This window comes from Panthera tigris, chromosome A1 (genome assembly GCF_018350195.1).
Source record: "Panthera tigris isolate Pti1 chromosome A1, P.tigris_Pti1_mat1.1, whole genome shotgun sequence".
NCBI classification, from domain to species: Eukaryota; Metazoa; Chordata; class Mammalia; order Carnivora; family Felidae; genus Panthera; species Panthera tigris.
Window position 1 is genome coordinate 123,251,789 of NC_056660.1, and position 20,520 is coordinate 123,272,308.

A 20,520-nucleotide genomic window follows, 5' to 3' on the forward strand; every position below is an offset into this window, starting at 1 on the left:
GAGAGCTTCTGTAGTTTGTCTTATCTCCTGACTCTCATAGTTTTCTTCTATGGATGTTCATTCTTATGAGCTCGTGTCCTTGGAACTCTATCTGTGGGGAATTGTAGAGGCCTTGGTTTAAAAAGAGTTCTTCCACAGATGTTTGTTCTCTCCTGATGGGTTCACTACCAATCCATTTTAAAATTCTTTTTTTTTTTTTTTTAAAGCCACATACATAGTATGAATTCTGGCCCCAGAACAGTGTGACTGTGGCCCTCTAGTTAAAATTCTTTCTGACAGCCCCCCCACCCCCCAGGAGGATGTTGCCCTTTGGGAGTCCTTAAATTATCCCGGAGTCTCCCCTCTGCCCACACTGCACTGGCCTCAGCCTTTATCTCTTGTGCCCCATGTTCAGAGCCCATCCAAACTCAGTCTAGGCTACCAGAAAGTGGCACATAATTTCAGGGCACATATCAGGTTTACAGCATTAACAAATCCCAACCTCAGGAAAATTCCTTTACTTTCTCATAAGCATGGCTATGTATTAAAAAGATTTATTTATTTATGTTTATATATGTTTTAATACATAATACATACCAACATATGCATATGTGGTGTAATATATTACCCAGCACATCTAAGTCTATCATTAAGTATTTCTAATCCTCCATATGGCCAGAAATAGAGGCAGGCTTTTTTAAAACAATAATGAGGACTAATAAAATGTTATCTAGTATCAGCTACTTTACTAGGACACATATACTTTGGCAAAAAGAGTTTGTTTTTCATTACAAAGGGGTCAATGCTCATAAATGTTTCCAATTATTACTATTCCACCACTTCACTAGCTACTAGTACCTTCTATGTGCAGGTATTTAATACACAGTATTTCCACTCTATAAAAATCCCCATGGTGGGGGCTGTCAATCCTATTTTGTACATAGAGAACCTCCCAGAGGTTCATTAACTGGCTCAAAAATCACATCACTTTGAGGCTTAAATCTGAGTCCTCACAACTCTTTCCCACTGTGCCATGATCCCACTCCTATGGAAGGCAGGGTAGACCCAGAGGCAGCACTGATCCTGCCATCTCCCGAGGGATCCTGGGAGCAGTCATTAGAAAGAACAGGAGTACAGCTTACACAGGGCAACTTGTGTGAAGTTAAAATGTAAAGAAGAGGGGCGCCTGGGTGGCGCAGTCGGTTAAGCGTCCGACTTCAGCCAGGTCACGATCTCGCGGTCCGTGAGTTCGAGCCCCGCGTCAGGCTCTGGGCTGATGGCTCGGAGCCTGGAGCCTGTTTCCGATTCTGTGTCTCCCTCTCTCTCTGCCCCTCCCCCGTTCATGCTCTGTCTCTCTCTGTCCCGAAAATAAAACAAAATAAAAAAAAAAAAAAAAACGTTGAAAAAATGTAAAGAAGAACTTAGATAATCTATGAAAAACCAAATGTCAATATGTAAATTATTTTAAGAGAATACTAATTTGTCCTTTGTCCACTCTAAAGGCCAAGTAAAAGGAAGTCAAACTGCAACATGAGGCATTTTCTCCAAATGTTATTTCCTGATTACAAAGTGTACACAATAGCAAATTAACTTGAAGGACATGATAAATTTCCCTTCTGCGGTAACCTTTAAACATAGAATGACCCTGTAATAAAGTTAAAACATGTCCCAAACAAATGCACAAAGGAACAGTTTCCCAAGTATTAGTACTATTTTATTTCAAAAGGATTTTTACAAGCAATAGCTGTGCTAAATGCTCAGGTAATGAGCTCTCAGGCTGTTATCTTTAAAAATCTCACATCTAAGATACCGGGGGAGTCAAGTAGGCAGTGAATGGGGAAAATGGGGACTCTCAAAATGCACTGATGTGAGTGCACACTTTTCAAAGGGTGATTTGACAATATCTATCTGTATGTAAACCCACCCTATTTTTCCACTCAGTAATTCCACTTGAGGGCATCTATGCCAGCAAAACATGCATGAGTGCAAAGATGTTTGCTGCAACACAGCTACACCAACTCGAAGACAATGGTTCTATCACTATTCTTCTGAATACTCTAAGTTAGCTAAAATGAATTAAATTAACTCTATGTGAACTGACAAATTATCTCCAGGGCACATTTTAAAATATGTCATTTATTTATGCCATATAAAACATACACCTTCACATTGAATGTAACAATACACAGAAAAACAAGGACACACAAACTGTCACAAGGAAAGGAATCACATGGAGATTAAAAAAAATCTTTCCCAGGGGCACCTGGGTGGCTCAGTCGGTTGGGCGTCCGACTTTGGCTCGGGTCATGACCTCGCAGTTTGTGAATTCGAGCCCCGCGTCAGGCTCTGTCAGGCTCAGAGCCTAGAGCCTGCTTCAGATTCTGTGTCTCTCCATCTCTCAGCCCCTCCCCTGCTCGTGCTCTGTGTCTGTCTGTCTCTCAATAATAAATAAATGTTAAAAAAAATTTTTTTTTAATCTTTCCCATTTTACAGTGATAATATTACTGTAATAATACAGTAATACTGTGTATACAATACAGTAATACTGTAATAATACAGTAATATTACCAGACAATACAACCTAGTATTACAGGGATTATTTACATACACACACACACACAAACACACAACACACATTTATATTTTTACATATATTTATATTTTATATATAAATATAAACAATGATAATCAAAATATCTGATATGCCTGCTTACACATTTCCTACAAACCTCTTCCACACCAAACACGCATGCACGCACCCAAACTCCTCTCCCCAAACAGCAGTGTCTGAGCACACGCACCGCGCCTTCACATTCACGCCCAGAGCCCAGCAGTGACCTGAGCCCTGGAAGCTTGTTCTCACATCTCTCAATGAAATGTCTTGACATTTATGTGTATTTTTAAATATCACAAGTGTTTCTAGAAACATATTTGCACATAATTTCATACCACTGAAATTCAGCATATGAACTCTGGTTATTACAAGTAACAGAGCCAATAAACATGTGATTTTGATACATGTGTTTGGAAGGGGGGAAATTTTTTTTAAAAATCAGATTTCTAGAAATACAAGAACCATAGGATAGCTCTCCCCCAAAGGTTACAGAGACAAAGATGAAGGTAATAAATGGCAAAAGAATATAAGATGGTCCCAACCAAAATTAATTTAAGTAAAATACAGCAAAAATCAGGTAAATTCATCTTATTTGCTTGAACCAACCAAAGACTGAGAAATTATTTCACAGCAGCAAAAACTGTCATATATTTCTTGAGTTATTTTTTACAATGATTTTTACTATATTTCCATTTAAAGCTACAATGAATTTATATGGCATCAATTTTAACCAAGCCATATTATATGAAAGTGACATGCCTATCTGAAATAAAACAGATGTGAGTATCCAATATTATTCATTAATATTAATGCATCAGCATCAAATACCACTTCATAGCCACTAACATCAGTGAACCATATACCAAACAATCTAATTAATATCTGTAGATACCACATCATGAACCTTAAAGGAGAGAAACCAGCAGGACTGTGAGAAAGGAAAAAAGGGGAGAAAGCAGGACACAATTCGTATGTGTACAGGGTATTTTAAACTCTTGATTAAATAAACCAAGTGATGATTTAAAAAACCAACTGATGATTAAAAACAAATGATCATGTGTCTTCTGTTTATGGGAGACTCGTATGGAAGGCAGGACCCTAAAAAGTACGAAGTTGCTGAGAACTCTGAGATAAAGTAAAACTGGGTGTGTCTTGAAAATCAGATGACTGGGGCATAAATGGTTCTACACTCTGAACAGGGAAACTCTGTGTCTCTGATGGATGAGCAGAGATTAGGTTGTGACAAAGGTTACTGACAGAAGGGTAAAACATACTTAAGTGCACTGACCAGGGGAAGAGAGGTCACAAGTTCCCTATGGCATGAGAGAAAAATTGATGACTTGGTGTACAAAGACTCCAAATCACCACAGTGGCACTACCTAAGATTTAAAAAGGAAACAAAGGGCAAATGGTAGATTAAACAGAGGACATAACTCTGAAGCATTCCTATGCCAGCAACTAGTAATGCTTTACCTACCTCCTACCCTCCCCCTCGCCTTTTTTTAAACACACTGAACAAAGAAGACTACCCTCACTAAAAAGTAGATTTCAGAGCGAGATAGATAGAAGGAAAAGCCAGTTCTAAATCAAGTGCTCGGGTATTTTTTAAAGGGGAAGAATGCTAGCCAGAGACAAGACTGCGAGCAAGACCTCTACTTTCAAGCCTTTCCCAAAAAGAAAACCTGAAGGCCAGCAAAGCCTGTGACCACCTGGCTAGCACACTCCACTTCCCACCCTGATGCAGATCACAAAATCACCACTAACTCTTTGTCACTGGGCTCAGGAAGGATGAGGTGCACTGATGTGGATGTTGCCAGTAGCAAGAGAAAAGGGAAAAGCCCCCACAAATATAAAATTATTAGAGCCCAACAGGAAGCTGGCCAGACAGGTCACTCTCCGTTCCTTTCAGAACAGAGCAGGGGACATCGCACTAGAGCTCGTGTTACCAGAAGACTAGCAGAGTGCCACAGCACTTCTCACACAACCTTTCTACCCAACGGACAAAGCAGGAGAGTCACACTTCCTTTAGTATCTGAAGTTCTTCTGCATTAGAAGAAAACAAAGCTGAGGTCATACAATATTTAGGTATCCATGTTAGTATATTTAGATTAGAACTGAGTGGAGGAAAGCTGAATATTTTTTACAAGTATAAAAACAAAACCACACCACCTTACTCTCCTGCTTCAGGTCTTTCACTTGCACAAACTGCTGATTTAGAGTAACAGACTCTTCCTGAGCCCACCAACTACTGTGGAACCATCATCATCTGCTACCCAACTACTTACAATTCCCAATATACACCATGTTTCATGGTCTCTGTGTTTCTTCATCACTGTGCCTGGAATGAGCCTCCCAACTTTGATAATTACTTCACAAGAGTCAATTCAGCCACTATTTCCTCCAAGAAACCTTTCTTCAGCAGCTAGGGTGAAGTTATCTCCCTTTCTTCAAAAAGGAAAGAGATGTCTATCATCAGTGAACACATCTATCCCTGAATCCACCTTCTACAGTAAATCATCTGTTGTAGTACTTTCTTCCTCCATTCCACCCAAAGCTGGGTAGGGACAGGACAAGGCTTATAAATAGGAATATCTGGGTTTTTTATTTTAATTATCACAGATGTTCATTAGAAAAATTCAGAAGGTACAGCAAATCAAAAGAAAAACTGCTGATAAATTCCCAACCTCCCTGAGATCCCATCTTTTTTCCTTATTTTTTATTTGAGAGAGAATGTGTGCGACAATGGAGGTGGGGGGGGGAGAGGGGGGGAGGGGGGGAGAGAGGGAGGGGGAGAGAGAGAGAGAGAGAGAGAGAGAGAGAGAGAGAATGAATCTTAAGCAGGCTCCACATTCAGTGTGGAGCCCAATGCGTGGCTCCATCTCATGACCATGGGATCATGACCTGAGCTGAAATCAAGAGTCAGATGCTCAACTGACTGGGCCACCCAGGTGCACCGAAGATCCCATCTTACTACATGTTGTAGCCCTAACACCCAGTACTGTTACATCAACCATAAATTATAAAGTATGTGCTCAATACATTTTTTAGGCTAAAACTGAACCTAATGTCTTGATGATAAATGGATTTTTATGTAGTTATGCCAGAAACTATAAAATTCTTACTTTTAATATTTTATTTTATCTTTTTTTTTACTTTTCATATTTTAAACGTCACAAACAAATCTACCTCCCCTGCCTCCCCTGATGTCCACCTCCACCAAAGGACCAAGAGGGTTAATGGCTCCCCAAGAAGTACACCTTAACTATCTTGTGTTTTGAGTTGTAAAAAAATGCATAAAAGAAAACTAAGGACATATGTTATCTCTGCATATGTCTTAGCTAAGTCTATGCCAGTAATCACAGCAAGCCACATGAGGTAAGTTATCTGCTTTTATCATCTTACCTCTGATATGTTTTCCCCTTACAGTGGTTACAAATTCTGACTTTATCAACACAGGTCAGGAGAATTAGGAAGTCTAATCCAATACCCTGCTCTTTTCACCCTTCTGTAAGAAACTGTGAGCAGTGTCAATGTGTGTCAGCTTAAACATGCAGTGTACCTAAGGCCTCTTCCCAATACATCTGGCAAGCATTTTAATAATGTGTGTAAAATGCCCAGAAATCTTTTTTACATTATGAACAAAGGCAGTTGGATTAGTGGAACAAATGATATCCACAAATGAAGAAGTAACAGATATATTCTGCTGTTAATTAAAAAAAACAATTAAGTTTTAAAAACATTCTCAGGGGCACCTGGCTGGCTCAGTAGGTAGAGCATGGAACTCTTGATCTCGGGGTTATGGGTTCGAGCCCCACACTGCGTGTAGAGATTACTTAAAAATAAAATCTTTAAAAATTTTATTTAGAAAAGAACATTCACAAAAGAAAAACAAGGATGATGAGTAAGGGAAGGGTTTTAGATATTGTCTGAATCCTACTTTCCACTGCCTGGAGGAAAATTTTTTCCATTTTTAAAGGATTCATTTCTATCCATCAATAAACCAAAAATTCTGAAAGCTCCCCATCTTCATAAGTTTCCAAACAATACCTCAGAAGCAAAACACTGCAGTTGCAATAGATTACATAAGAAAAAAAATAATGGTTAACAGGATACAAACACAAAAGAAAAAGGTTAACCAATCCTATAATCTTGCTTGAGTGCATATATAAGTTCATTTATTACATAAAATAAGGTTTGTTGAGTCAGCCAGCAGTGAGGTCCAAGATTACACCTCTCTACCAAGCTCACAGGGGATGTCCATCCTGCTGGTCAGAGCAGAGGACCACTCTTTGAATGACAAAGGGAGAGGAATGAGAAAAAAGATAATTTTGAACTTACTGAGTAGGAATACTCTTAAAATTAAGTCAATAGTTTGGACACTTTGTGGAGATAGTCACATCAAACCAATGCTGATGCTTTTCCTGTCTTCCTGTTGCCTTAATACAAAAGCTACTTAAAACAGAAAAATACTGTTTTCTTTAAGAAGCACACGAAAAGGGGTACCTGAGTGGCTCAGTCAGTTGAGTGTCTGACTCCTGACTGTGGGTCAGGTCGTGGTCCCAGCGTTGTGGGACGGAGCACCACATAGTTATCCACGCTCAGCACAGAACATGCTTAAGATTCTTTCTCTCTCCCTCTCCCCACTCACGGTCTCTCTCTATATATAAAAATTAAAATTAAATAATTTTTTAAAAAAAGAATCACATGAATTAAGATTTCAGTGATCTCTGAATTATGAGCCAACACAACCCCAAAGTCATGCTTGTTTTACTATTCACAAATGCAACTCACATCCTAACCTCTCAATAAAAATACTTATTTTCTAATAAAATTCAAATACTTAATGCATGTTGTTCACATTTATTCTGCATGGAAACTCAAGCTTTACACCATTCCATCTATGAGATTTATCATTATATTTTAATCTGGAAAAAGTACTCACTAATATATCTATGAAACTTTTTTTTTCATATTTCAAAGCTGACAATGTGGAATTCAAGAGTTCTAAGGTGAAGGTACAAAGCATCAAGAATATGCACAGTATGATCTTGATCTTGAGGGCTGAAGGTACAAAGCATCAAGATAAAATAATCAGCTGATGATGTGTTCATGTGAGTTAGTAACCTTTTAACATTTAATGCACAGCACTGCTTGATTTATCAAAACCTAAGAATTTCTTTCATCTTAATATATCCACTGCCTCCTACATTCTAACTCAAAAACTAAGAAGAAAATCCAAGGACAATTTCGCAAAGCGCCCAAAGCTGATATATTTGTTCATAATTAATTCTCTAAATTACCATTTAAAAAGGGCGAAGTGGATGGCATGACTGTTATTAGTTTTGAGGGTGGGAGGGCTGTTTTTAAAATACATTATGACGTACATATATCTACCAATAAATCGTGGTAGGAAGTCACTAAATGTAAAGAAGGGATCTTATCTTTGCAAGTATGCACATCAATCAAAATAAAGTCACATGTCAAGGCAACTAATTCTGCATTCATAAAAGAGATTCAGGCACCAAGTTAAATCTCAAGGGAGAAAAAAATCTTTTGCTTTTATTCCACACTAAAAAAAAATTATATGGAATGCATAAATGCAACACAGGCTAAATCAAAATTATGTGTAAGAATATATTTAGCTATTTAACTAGGTATCCTGTTGTGTAACTTTGTTTTTATTTCTGAACAAAGTAAAAGTTCCCTTAGCCTTAAATGCCCCAGATTGCCTTTATAAATTAACAACTGACAAACAAAACCCTCTTTTAAAATGATACCAGTACATTAAGTCTACTAAAATATTGCCTATATACCCTAATCCTGCCTGCCTGCCTCTGATCATGTCGCTCCTGGACCTGAATACATACCCCACCCTAATTCTACACATTCAAACCTTACCCTCCAAACTGCCTCCTCTACTAGAAGTGGTATGACTACCCTCCGATTTCATTGAGGGTTTTATCTTTACACCTTCAAGCCTGTATCCATTCTATCACACACATAATCTCCAAACATGTCACAGCCCCCGCACAACACCACGAGAGCAACTTGCACACCTTCGTAGCTTCCACAGTGACTAGGACTAATTAGTAGTTGAAGTTAGTAACTTCAGAGATAGGCTGAAGCCGTGATACGCAGATTAGGATCCACAGCACCATCGGGGAAGGTTTGGGGAATGAAAATTCTTGGGCTCCATCCCAGACCCACTGAATCAGAAACTTTAGGGCTGAGGCCCAGCTCTATGTATTTAACAAACCCTCCATGTGATTCCAATGTGACTAAAGTGTAAGAAACAATGGGGCTTAGGACGGCCGGTGGCTCAGTCAGTTAAGCATCCCACTTTGGCTCAGGTCATGATCTCACAGTTCATGGATTCAAGCCCTGCATCGGGCTCTGTGCTGACAGCTGGGAGCCTGGCACCTGCTTTGGATTCTGTGTCTCCCTCTCTCTCTGCCCCTCCCCTGTTCACACTCTCTCTCAAAAATAAATAAACATTAAAAAAAGAAAGAAAAAAAAGAAACAATGGGGCAAAAAGAGTCAGTGTGAGAGTGAGGTAATAGTCACAGCTACAACTGAAAGTATCACATACTAACATTCAGAACAGAGGAGGTGGCAGGAAAGAGGTGCTGGCCTTGAAGTCACTCTCCTTTTAAATGCACTAATAGCTAATGTCCTTTCACAGAGTGGAGGATCTTTTAAAATCATCCCCTCTTTCAGGGCACCTGGTGGCTCAGTAGGTTAAGCCTTAGTCTCTGCTCAGGTCATGATCTCGTGGTTTGCCAAGTTCGAGCCCCTAGGGCTCTGTGCTGTCAGTATGGAGCCTGCTTAGGATTCTCTCTCTTCCCCTCTTTCTTTGGCTCTTCCTCGCTTGTACTTTCTCTCTCTCAAGATAAATGAATAAACTTAAAAAAAAATTTGTTTTAATCATTCCCTCTTTTATTCTATATATTGCTTTTACCATGTAGATATAAGACGAAGACAAAGGCTGTCTTCTAGGTTACTGATACACATGAGAAGTATAGATAAACCTGAATTATTCTGAAAGATAAACTATCCTGTAATGTCTACAATTAGACCACACAGAAGAAGCCATTCTCTCAGAGTGTAAAGCAGGTTTTACCAGATACTTTATACCACAGCTAATCAGTCTAATTATAATGGGTTTTCACTACTGAGGCACTCCCTCAAAATTTACCTTTATTTACCTGCATGGGGGTTGCTTTAAAAGAAAGACAAAAGGAAAATTATGTCTCACATTCGACCAAACATATCACGAGTAAACATCTACGTAATATAAAGTGGCCATAATCCAAAAGAAATGACTTTGTACTGAACATCTGATTTATATAGCCAAAGACCAGTCACTCAGAAATGATCAGGAACACTGAGGCTATGCTTAAGCAAATGTAATTTAAATAAAAGCCAAAAGGGGCACCTGGGTGGCTCAGTTGGTTGAAGGTCAGATTTTGGCTCAGGTCATAATCTCACAGTTCCTGGGTTCTAGCCCCCATCAGGCTCTCTGCTGTCAGCACAGAGCCTGCTTCAGATCCTCTGTCTTCCTCTCTCTCTGCCCCTGTCCCGTTCATGCTCTCCCTTTCTCAAAAATAAACAAACATTAAAAAAATATTTTTTTAATAAATAAAGCCAGAAAAGAGAAGTGAATCTCTTAAAAACAACAGTTTCTATACTGTATTATCACAAATAGAGCAGCTGTTAGTGAGCTCTCTTGCTCCACTATACAGCCCAACTGTTAAAACCAGAAATAGATAAGACCAATTAATTGATGTTCTAATGAAAAGCCACAGTGCTTATTTCTAACCACACTTTCTTAAGTCACTGACAAAGACATTTTGCAAAGACCTGAATAGCCCAACCGCCAGACCAGAAAAGCCTTGATAGCAACAGAATGACCATACCCCACACGTCCCCTTCCCTGCCCATGGATCATGGGCTGAACCTATACTGACCCCAACCCACAATCACGTGTTCCCTGCCTGCTCTCTTGCATGTATGCTCCCAACCTCTCTCTATAACACTGTAGGTGTCCATCTTGCTGGCAGAGAGGTCAGTGTTGGCAAACCTAGCTAGGAGCTGTCCAGCCCCCCTGGGGTTCCTGGCACAGAACAATCCGCCCCAGTAGCACCAGGGCTCACCCACTCATTCCCTGAGTTAGTGGCCAGTGATAGATCATTCAGTAACAAAGCTAGTTGTACACAACCTGAAATTCACCTTGCATTACATCCTGAGATAACAAATGTCATGCAAGCTTGTGTTCCCATCATCCAGGGGATATAAAGCACTGGTTCACAAAGTGTGGTCCTGAGATTAAGCACAGACGCAGCAGCCTCTGGGAGTGTGTTAGAAACACATCTTCTCAGCCTCCACCTCCACTTCGCGAATTAAACACCTGATGATGAAACCTAGAAATCTGTAGTTTAACAAGCCCTCCTGGTGATTCTAATGAATTACTAACATTTAAGAGCCATTGGTCTAAAGATTCTCTTTGAGAGCATCTCCTTAGGATTCTCTGAAGAGAATCTTCACCTGGGCAGAGTGCTACAGGTCTGAACTACCTGGGCTCTTGAGTAATTTCTTTTCACAGACTTAAAGTAATGCTATTCTCTTTGGCATAAGCAATGGCAGCTGGATGTCCCACAGTTACAAGTATAGCCCCTTTTCATTTATAGTAAATCCCCAGGTATTAATTTTAAATTTAATATTTAAATTTAAATGAAGAGAAGTTCTCTGGATATTACAATGAGTAAGTATTCCACTATAGTCCATTTATGTTCTCACTTCTATGTTTAGGACCCAAGGCCACAAATGAAGCCTGGTAAAAGTCCATCAGTGATATGAGACCACAAGACCGTGCAAACAGGCAGGAAGGGCAGAAGGAGTAGAAGGGAACAGAAGAAAATAAGAGAACAAATGGGGAAAAAATCAAGACCAAAAGCCAAAATTGTAGAAGAGTACTCTCACCCCTAGATGTAACTGTGACTCATTTATTGTCAACAAAAATGACTCATTTCGGGTGCTTATGTTCCCTTCTCTCCAACGTTAAGCATTGTAATTTTATAATTAAAAGTACAGGGGGCAGGCTGTGTAGAGAAACATACTAAAGGAGATTATACTATAATCCTAATATATTACAGACAATGTCTAGACTGACATGTTTTTGTGTTTTTGGCATCCTGACTTGTAAAATTCAACAAAAGCAATAGGAAAGCCTGAATCCAACCAAATTATGCTCCACAATAGAATAGCAAAGCAAAGCCACAGTTATGCACCAATGTTACAAAGCTCTGAAACTGCAGCAACACCTAAATTATGCTGGAAACATTAATGGAAATCACATTTTTCTCAGAACACACAAAATTTTCTTAAAATTTCATTTCTAGGTTTGATTTTCCTTATTTCAGAGCCCGAAAGCTTACCAACAGATCTTCTCATTCAAAATGTGGGTTGCTGAAGAAACTTTAAAGGGTAAAGTGTTAAAAAACCTACATGTATTTAAGTCATCAGAGTATAATAGTACATGCTGGCCAATTTAGATACACTAGGAAGAGATACATAATTGGACATGTATAGACTGAAAAATGTAATTACTTTTATGCTATTTAAAATAAATTATATTATTTCACATTTTGTCCAAATGGCTTATATAAGAAAGAAAAACCTCTCAATAAGATATATTGTTGTGTTACAGGGGTGCTGGGTGACTCAATTGAGCGTCTGGCTTCAGCTCAGGTCATGATATTGTGGTTCGTGGGTTTCGGGCCTGTGTCAGGCTTTGTGCTGTCAGCTCAGAGCCTGGAGCCTCCTTCAGATTCTGTTGTCTCCCTCTCTCTCTCTGCCCCTCCCCCAACCTTGTGCTCTCTTTCTCAAAAATAAACATTTAAAAAAATTTACAAAAAAGACATATTGTTACAAGAAAGTTTTGAGCCAAGATTTATGCCCCTGAACCAGAGAAACAGTACATGTGTGAAGAGTCTGTGTCCTTTAAGAATCATTTATAATGGTATTTTCTGGAGTTTAGGTAAACCCTTATTACCTGGTGACTTTCTTGAATCCCCTGGCCAAGAGAAAACATTAGAGTTTTTCTATGCAGGAGAGATATTAGAGAGACAAGCATGGATAGTCCTCTGTATTTCCCTGGGTCTTCAAACTCTTCACCAAAGGTCGCTTAACCTCCTAGTCATTAAATCTGAGAACTTTCCCTCAGACACTATAGTGCTTTCAGAGCAGAGAATGAGATCTCCACATCTCACACCCTAAGAGCCCAGGGCTGGTATTGGTAATTTCATTACTCCTCAAAGCCATTTCTGCACCATTCTTCCTCTAGCCCTCATAAAAATGCTTGCTTACGTAAATTCAACAATACTACTTTCTGCTATCTACTTCTCAATTCCCTACTGCATTAGTCACTTCTCCCTCCTTCATTCATTAGGACTTTATACCCCTGTATCAGTCCTCCTATGATCACCTCAAAGCTTGCCATTCAATAGCCTCTCTATTCTCTGGCCTCATTATCAACAAGGAGGTTCTCTTCCACTGCCATCACTTGTTTAATATAAGTCCTCCATGCTAGACTAAGCTCCATGAAGATGAGAACCACAGCCTTCTAGTTCACTGCTGAATCTCCTGCACACAGCACAGTGTATACTCTTAGTTAAGTAAAGTGTTTTTTCATCCCTACTAAATTTAAAAATTAGGAGCTACTATAAGGCCTGTGTAGCTTATAAGAGAACCAACAGGGATAATAAAACGTCTGAGAATCATATATGAGAAACAGTCAAAGGATGTTTTACCCAGAGAAAAGTCTTTGTTGGATGATGAATAACTAACGTAAAGTGATAGCTACTTTAAAATTACAAGGTCAACCATATAGAAAAAATAAAGGTGACAATGCTGAGACTTGAGATGGGAAACTGGCTCTCCTACTAATTAGTGATTTTATTTAATGTTACTGGGCCTCCGTTTCCTCATCTATACATTAAAAGAGTTGGACCTTTTGGGTTCCACACATCTGTTTCATTCATTCCTAACAGTGCTCCAGGTATAGAAAGGAGCCCATGAAGGATATTAAAAGAAGGCAACCCTAAGACCAAAAGCTGTCAAGATATAAAGTGTCCTTATAAAAATATTCTCGAAAAATACTAAGAGACTGAGCAGAACTTAATACACAACTGGACTTCATCAAAAGTCAGCAAACTATAACCCCTGGAGCAGCCACTGTTTCTGTTAATAAAATTTTATTGGAATATAACCAAAGCCATTAGTTCAAGGATTGTCTGTGATGGGTTTTTCCTGGTACAACAGTACGGCTGGACAGTTGTCAAATTAAGCAAATGGCCCACAAAACCTAAATATTTACTGCCTGGTGCCTTAAGAAAAAGTTTGCTGGTCCTGAACTATATGACATACCAAGTTCATTTTACATTATTATTCATTGGACATGCAAAGACTTGCATTAAAATGCTCTTAAATAGAAAGTAGGGCAAAAATGGGGAAAAAAGAATAAGATAATAGGTCAAAAAATGGTCTCAATTCACGTCCCAGTAACTACACTAGTTCTCTCTTTAAGCTAGTGGCTAACTCATCTCCAGTTTCTGGAACCTTATTTCCCAAGAATGCACAAGATAAAACAAACATTAAGGATTTAACACGCACCTGCCCTCCTTCACTTTTTGTGCATTCCCTCGACATATGTAGTTTTCAATATAACCAGAACTGCAGTTGATTTTTGACCAATCTGGGTCACAAACATCCAAGAAGTGAGGCCGCAGTCTGCCTATTGAATACTTGGCAATGTCAGTCAGGGACTGACTAGCAGCTGCACCAAATAAAAATGTTCCAATGGCTTTGTAAATAGTGGCTATGTAGTTATTCCTGATAAAGGAATTCGAGTGCAAGAGGTTATAATAAACAGACAGGGCTTCTCCAACAATCATCTGAAAAACAAACAGAAAAATAGTATGTTAAAGCAGGAACCAGGCACTTAAGCAAAATAAAAAATAGAAAATAAAATGATAAATCACAATAAAATCTTTATTTTAAAAACACCACCTTTTTTTTTTCCATTTGCAAATGGAGAGTCAGTTAGGATAGCTAAATCTAAACCATGAAAAAAGGTGCTAGATGAATTGTGGATACTGCTTAAAAAGCAATGGCCAAAACAATTTCAAACTCTACCTGAAACAATACGATCTTACTTTTTTTCTTGTACTCAAATACAGTGAGTTTTAATACGCAATGATGTATCACAGAGAACAAAAACCATGGTTTGTTAAAAGAAGACAAACTTCCCCAATTAGAATATCCCTTATATAGTACTTTTTCTGGCAGTCTTCATTTTTATCAAACATTCCTCTGAATCAAACACATCCATCATATTTTAAAAAGTAAAATACTTTCAGGGAGTAAACTAATATAAAAGCAGAGATCTAACATGGAGGCCAAAGGGTACAGAGGGCAGAGATCAGCTGACACATAGCCTCCCAGTCCTGCCTCTACAGACTTGTAGGCCTGGCTTTCTTAGCAAGTCTCATTAACTGATCAAACATACATTTGATGGTCTCCTTCTCCAAGAAAATATTTCAAGTGACTCTTTCCTCTTTATTTTTCACTGACTTTGTTTGGCACTAAAAGTGGAGACAACAAAGCCCCCCCCCCCCCCCGCACCCACCGCTTCCAGTAGAGCATGTGTCAGCATAGGCCATTGGTAGTGAGTTTAAAGGCATAAAAAGGCTTCCAAATACTTGACAAGCTCGTAGACCAAAACCCTAAGAAATCCAAAAAATACTGAAAGGCAAAATTATAAAAAAATTCATACTTTCTGATAAAATAATCCACGTTCTAGCCACTTGAGACCAAAATAAATAGTTAAATGACAAGAGTCAGCTTGCTGATATTGGTGGAAGTGGGGAGACACAAGTCACAAAGTTGTGCTTAAGATACAAACTAGTTTCATGGCTTTGTCTTAAATTTTCATTAACAATTTTACAGAAAATTCAAACATTTCCATGTAGTGGATATAATTTCCAATTATCTTCAGGGTCAGCCTTATCATAGGTAAAATAAATGGTTGTCTTCTGAAAGAGATTTCTTCATCTGTCTCCATGGCTCCTAGGATTCCATAATTAGAATGTTAGAACTCTAACAACTGTGAATTGTAGACTATGAATTGTATAAAAGCAAGAACGAAGTTTTAGTCATTGAATAGAAAGCCAGTACCACCACGGTGGCCTAAAACAGAGCAGATGGTTAATAAATTTTAATTAAAAGTGTTGCCTCTTGGGTAAAAGGTAAACACCCTTAGTTTCAACATTAAGCCCCACAGAAATACATTCCTCATTATAGTGCTTAATGTGAATGACTTAATCAGATCCTTTTCTCAGGAGAGAAAAACCATATGCACTTCTAGGGATACCACACCTCTGCAATTTTGCTTAGGGTTCTCCCCAAGTGCCTCTGGTAGCCCCGTATTAAAGTATACACTGTCTCCTCTGACTGTTAAGATATTCCAGCAACTGCCTTGATAGATCAACAGCAAGAAAATACTTCTCTCATGTTTCATTATGGAATTGTTCTTTGATCATTTAAAATATAAACCAAGTTTATTAATCAACCACAATCTGAGCAGCTGAAATATCCCCACCTCAGCTGTCTGCTGTTCATCCTGCATAAGCACTCAACTGTTTTCCAACTCTTGATCTTTGGGAGTCTTCCTAGGCATGATGATCATTTTTTAGGACCACCCAAACCCTGGTCTTGACACTGATGACAGCAAGTCAGCTCACTAGGAGAATTCAGAGTACTGGGCACAGATGACAAACTGATTCACAGAAGTAGTGTAAGCTGAAACTTAACCCTAAATGGTGGGGAAGGGCAGAGGGGCGCTAAAGCTGACAAACACTAGGCTAGTGTACATCATTTTTTATTATGCCCTCTATCTTAACTGAGGGAAATAGACGAGTTCTAAACTGATTTTCCAAATTAAATGTTGGGATGTGTCTGTGCATTTCACTACACATGACAGCCATGTTTGTTTCATTTTAATGTGTTATTCTGCCCTTTGAACCATTTATGCCAATGCTTAGCCTTTTGAAGTCCACACCTAAGCTAACTGTAGTCTTACTTTAGAGCTGGGATCACTTGTTACACATTATTTATACTCCAAAGATATGATAAATTATTAAAGAAATAAAGATAAGTTTGGGGGACTAAAACCAAATACTCTGAAAGATCAAAGCTAATAATTACCTAAATACATGTAATTCAGTCATTTCAAAATAACCTATGCCCCACACTATTTTCTCACCATCGCCTTTAAAAATCCATCAACCAAAAGGATTTATACATCTTTACAGTGTCCCTGTATTATGTGTCTTCCACTCAGGGTCCACCTTCCCAAAGGTGTAGTCTAAAATCACTGGTGTACTTCTACTCCTTCCTAAATATCTCTAACTACCTTCATTCCCGTTATTCTACTGAATATTTTTCCAAAGTCAAAATGGTCTCATTGGATTGAACGGGTATGAAAAGTCAAAATGGTCTCATCAGATTGAACAGGTATGAAGTCTGAATCACAGTCCTGATTTTTTTTAAAGAACTGATAGATTTTCTAGTAAATAAAATTAAATGTTTACACGTTTAACCAAGTGCTGCCTGAAGGAAGTGGAGTTAATGAACAAAGTTAATTTTTTGTTTAATTACTACATAAAACACTGCTCTGTGAACAGGACTTTGATAGCACCTTTAAACAGTATGTTCTCTTTTTTTTTTTAAAGAAACCTATATTCAATTTATTTGTTTTATTAAACATAAAGATAACTTTCTCACAGCTCATGATGAAAGAGTCAAAACTTCCAAATTAATGAAAGGTAAATAACAAGTCCTTACTAAGTGTTGTGTCAGGCACTGCCCTCGATGGGCAGACCATACCCCCACACTTGCTGCCCGCAGTCAGCAACCTTTCCTGCTGCAGGCCTTTGGTCTGTAATGGATTTTCTGTAGTTCTGTTGGTGCAGCATCCCTTTTAGCGAGACGCGAAGTCAAGTAGAAATGAAAGACAAATACTTCTGCAGCAGCATTAGAGTACTCCAAGGGACAATCCTGCATGAACTCGGCTACTAAGTTGACCCTTCAAACGGCACAGGTTTGAACTGAGCAGGTCCACTTACACATGGATATTTTTGATAAATACAATACAGTACTGTAAATGTATTCTCCCTTCTTTAGGATCTTCTTACTTTTTCTTTTTTCTAACATACTTTATTGTAAGAATATGGTATGTAACACATGTAACATACAAAATGTGTGTTAATTGACTAGGTTATCAGTAGGGCTTCCAGGTAACGGTAGGCTATTATTAGTTAAGTTTGGGGGGGCATCAAAAGCTATAACATGGATTTATGACTGCACTGGGGGTCAGTGCTCCTAATCCCCACCTTGTTAAAGAGTCAACTATATTTGCAACTAAGTGTCCTACTAAAAATTTTATATTCAAATAGTATCTCAGAAACATATATACTTAAAAATAAAAAACTACTCTTACTGCCTCTTTAAAGGAACAATCATATAGGCCTGACTTTCTTTCTTTTAGTAGTAAGAATTCAGTTTAAGATGTATCTAGATCAAAGGGATCTGCTGATTTCTTAGAACTTCAGCATACTGCAGGAGAGCCAACCAGTATTACTGTGCAATTACTCTTATTTTATCTGAGCACCTGGGACATGCCAGAATCCACCATGCCCAGGTCCATGGCAGGCAGCAACGGTACCCAGAAGAACAGGAACTCACAGTCTCATGAAACAAACTTGTTTATAATGAAGGTGTTCTTTTATTAATTATGTACCACAAATTATGAGTTGATTAATTCTCAAGGCTAATAAGGAACTGTGATTATTCTTGAATAAAACATTAAATTTCTAGGGGCACCTCGGTGGCTCAGTCAGTTAAGCATCTGACTCTTGATTTCAGCTCAGGTCATGATCTCATGGGGTTCGTGAGATTGAATCCTATGTCAGGCTCTGCATTGACAGCATGGAGCCTGTTTGAGATTCTCTCTCTCCTTCTCTCTGCCCCTCCACTGCTCACACTCCCTCTGTCTCTCTCAAAATAAACTTAAAACACACACACACACACACACACACACACACACACACACACACACACATTACATTTCTAAATGAAGGGTTTTTTTTTCAATAAACTCCAAAACAGACAAGACATATATGTTATCTTGTTAGCCTATCTCCTGAATGGGACCATATTTTTTCCTTTAAACCATATAAATCTTCTTTCTAAAGTTATAAGTTATGGAGCATAAAACTATTTAATCTAAGTCACAGACTCTCTAGGTCAAGACATTATAAAATAATCTAGTCCAATCACTTGAAGTCTACTCCCTGGAGCACATTCTCTAAACATTCCCACCTGAAATTCTAAAAACAATAGTTGCTATTATGTTTTAGTACCAATAAAACTTCTTGTGTTCACTGCTAATCATATATAGAACTTTGGCTTTTCTCTCTAGTTTGTGCCATTATCTAAAAATTCTTTAGGGGGGCACCTGGGTGGCTCGGTCGGTTAGGCGTCCGACTTCGGGTCAGGTCATGATCTCACGGTCTGTGAGTTCGAGCCCCGCATCAGGCTCTGGGCTGATGGCTCAGAGCCTGGAGCCTGCTTCCGATTCTGTGTCTCCCTCTCTCTCTGCCCCTCCCCCGTTCATGCTCTGTCTCTCTCTGTCTCAAAAATAAATAAACGTTAAAAAAAAAAATTAAAAATTCTTTAGGGGCACCTGGGTGGCTCAGTCGGTTGGGCATTCAACTTCTGCTCAGGTCATGATCTCATGGTTTGTGAGTTTGAGCGTCACGTCAGGCTCTATGCGGACAGCTCAGAGCCTGGAATCTGCTTCGGATTCTTTGTCTCCCTCTCTCTCTGCCCTTTCCCTGCTCACGCTCTGTCTCTCTCTGCCTCAAAAATAAGTAAATGTTAAAAAAAAGTTTTCTAAAAAATAAAAATTCTTTAAAGTAACATGGGTTAGAATGAAGTCTTAAGATTAGTTACTTGTGATTTTTTAGAACTCAGTAACTAGAAAGTAGGTATATATACATTGATTCCGCAAATTATAAAATACCCTAGGGTATAAAGTATGCTAAAAACACACTGCTATAACATTCATCTATTTCGTGACTACTGCACCAATAGCAAATGAGAGCTCTACACATCACAGGGACTCTGAAAAAGATTAGCATAAAAGCTACACACTTTCAGTGAGGTTCTTCTAATTATACATTGTTATTCCTTTGGTCCCACTTACAACAGCTGAGATTTTCTTGATCAAGTAACACCTTCAATTAAAGGTTCGAAAAAACACACATTGTTTTGGACATTTATGCATTCAATAATTAACAGATTAACACAAAATTAAGCCAATTGCCCAAAAGTGATAAACTTGGAAAAGTGGATTTGACTTACAACAATAATACTGAATGGAATGATTATTCCACCTAATAACGCATAAGGTATGGTGTCTTCTTTGTAAGGGTACTTGATGGACTCATCAGTACAGAATATTCCTCGCTGGAAGGGGGTATGCCTTGAAGTAAGAATTGCAAAAGGCAATCCAGCTAGCAAAAGGAATAAATGAAAATATCATTAAAATAGAAATATGAAAATTAATGGCAATAATTATCCCAGAGACTGTTTAAAAATGCATTTGCCATGAAAATAAATAAGAGCACACGTAAAAAGGAAATGCAGCAATGCATGCAATAGAAGTTAAAAAGATTACAGTTTAGATTAAGAAGGTAGAAAGAACAATGCTTAACCAATTTAACGAAGAGCATCTTCTTCCTTTCTTCTTACCCAAATAAACTAAGCCGATTTTAGGGAAGACAAAAAAAACAAAACAAAACAATTCC

The 20,520-nt window shown here is 38.5% G+C and overlaps 1 protein-coding gene across 3 annotated transcripts in view; it reads right to left on the reverse strand.

Annotated features, from left to right (window-relative positions):
* PLPP1 (phospholipid phosphatase 1) overlaps nt 1-20,520 on the reverse strand; it is an 88,408-nt gene that overhangs the window by 15,003 nt on the left and 52,885 nt on the right. For 2 of the 3 annotated variants that reach the window (XM_042986813.1, XM_042986815.1), the window contains 2 exons: nt 20,075-20,226; nt 14,264-14,544 (listed from right to left, as the gene is read on the reverse strand). In XM_042986813.1, coding sequence (XP_042842747.1) covers nt 14,264-14,544; nt 20,075-20,226 — 433 coding nt within the window. The remainder of the gene's footprint in view (nt 1-14,263; nt 14,545-20,074; nt 20,227-20,520) is intronic. The other variant, XM_007079942.3, reaches the window with a different exon arrangement.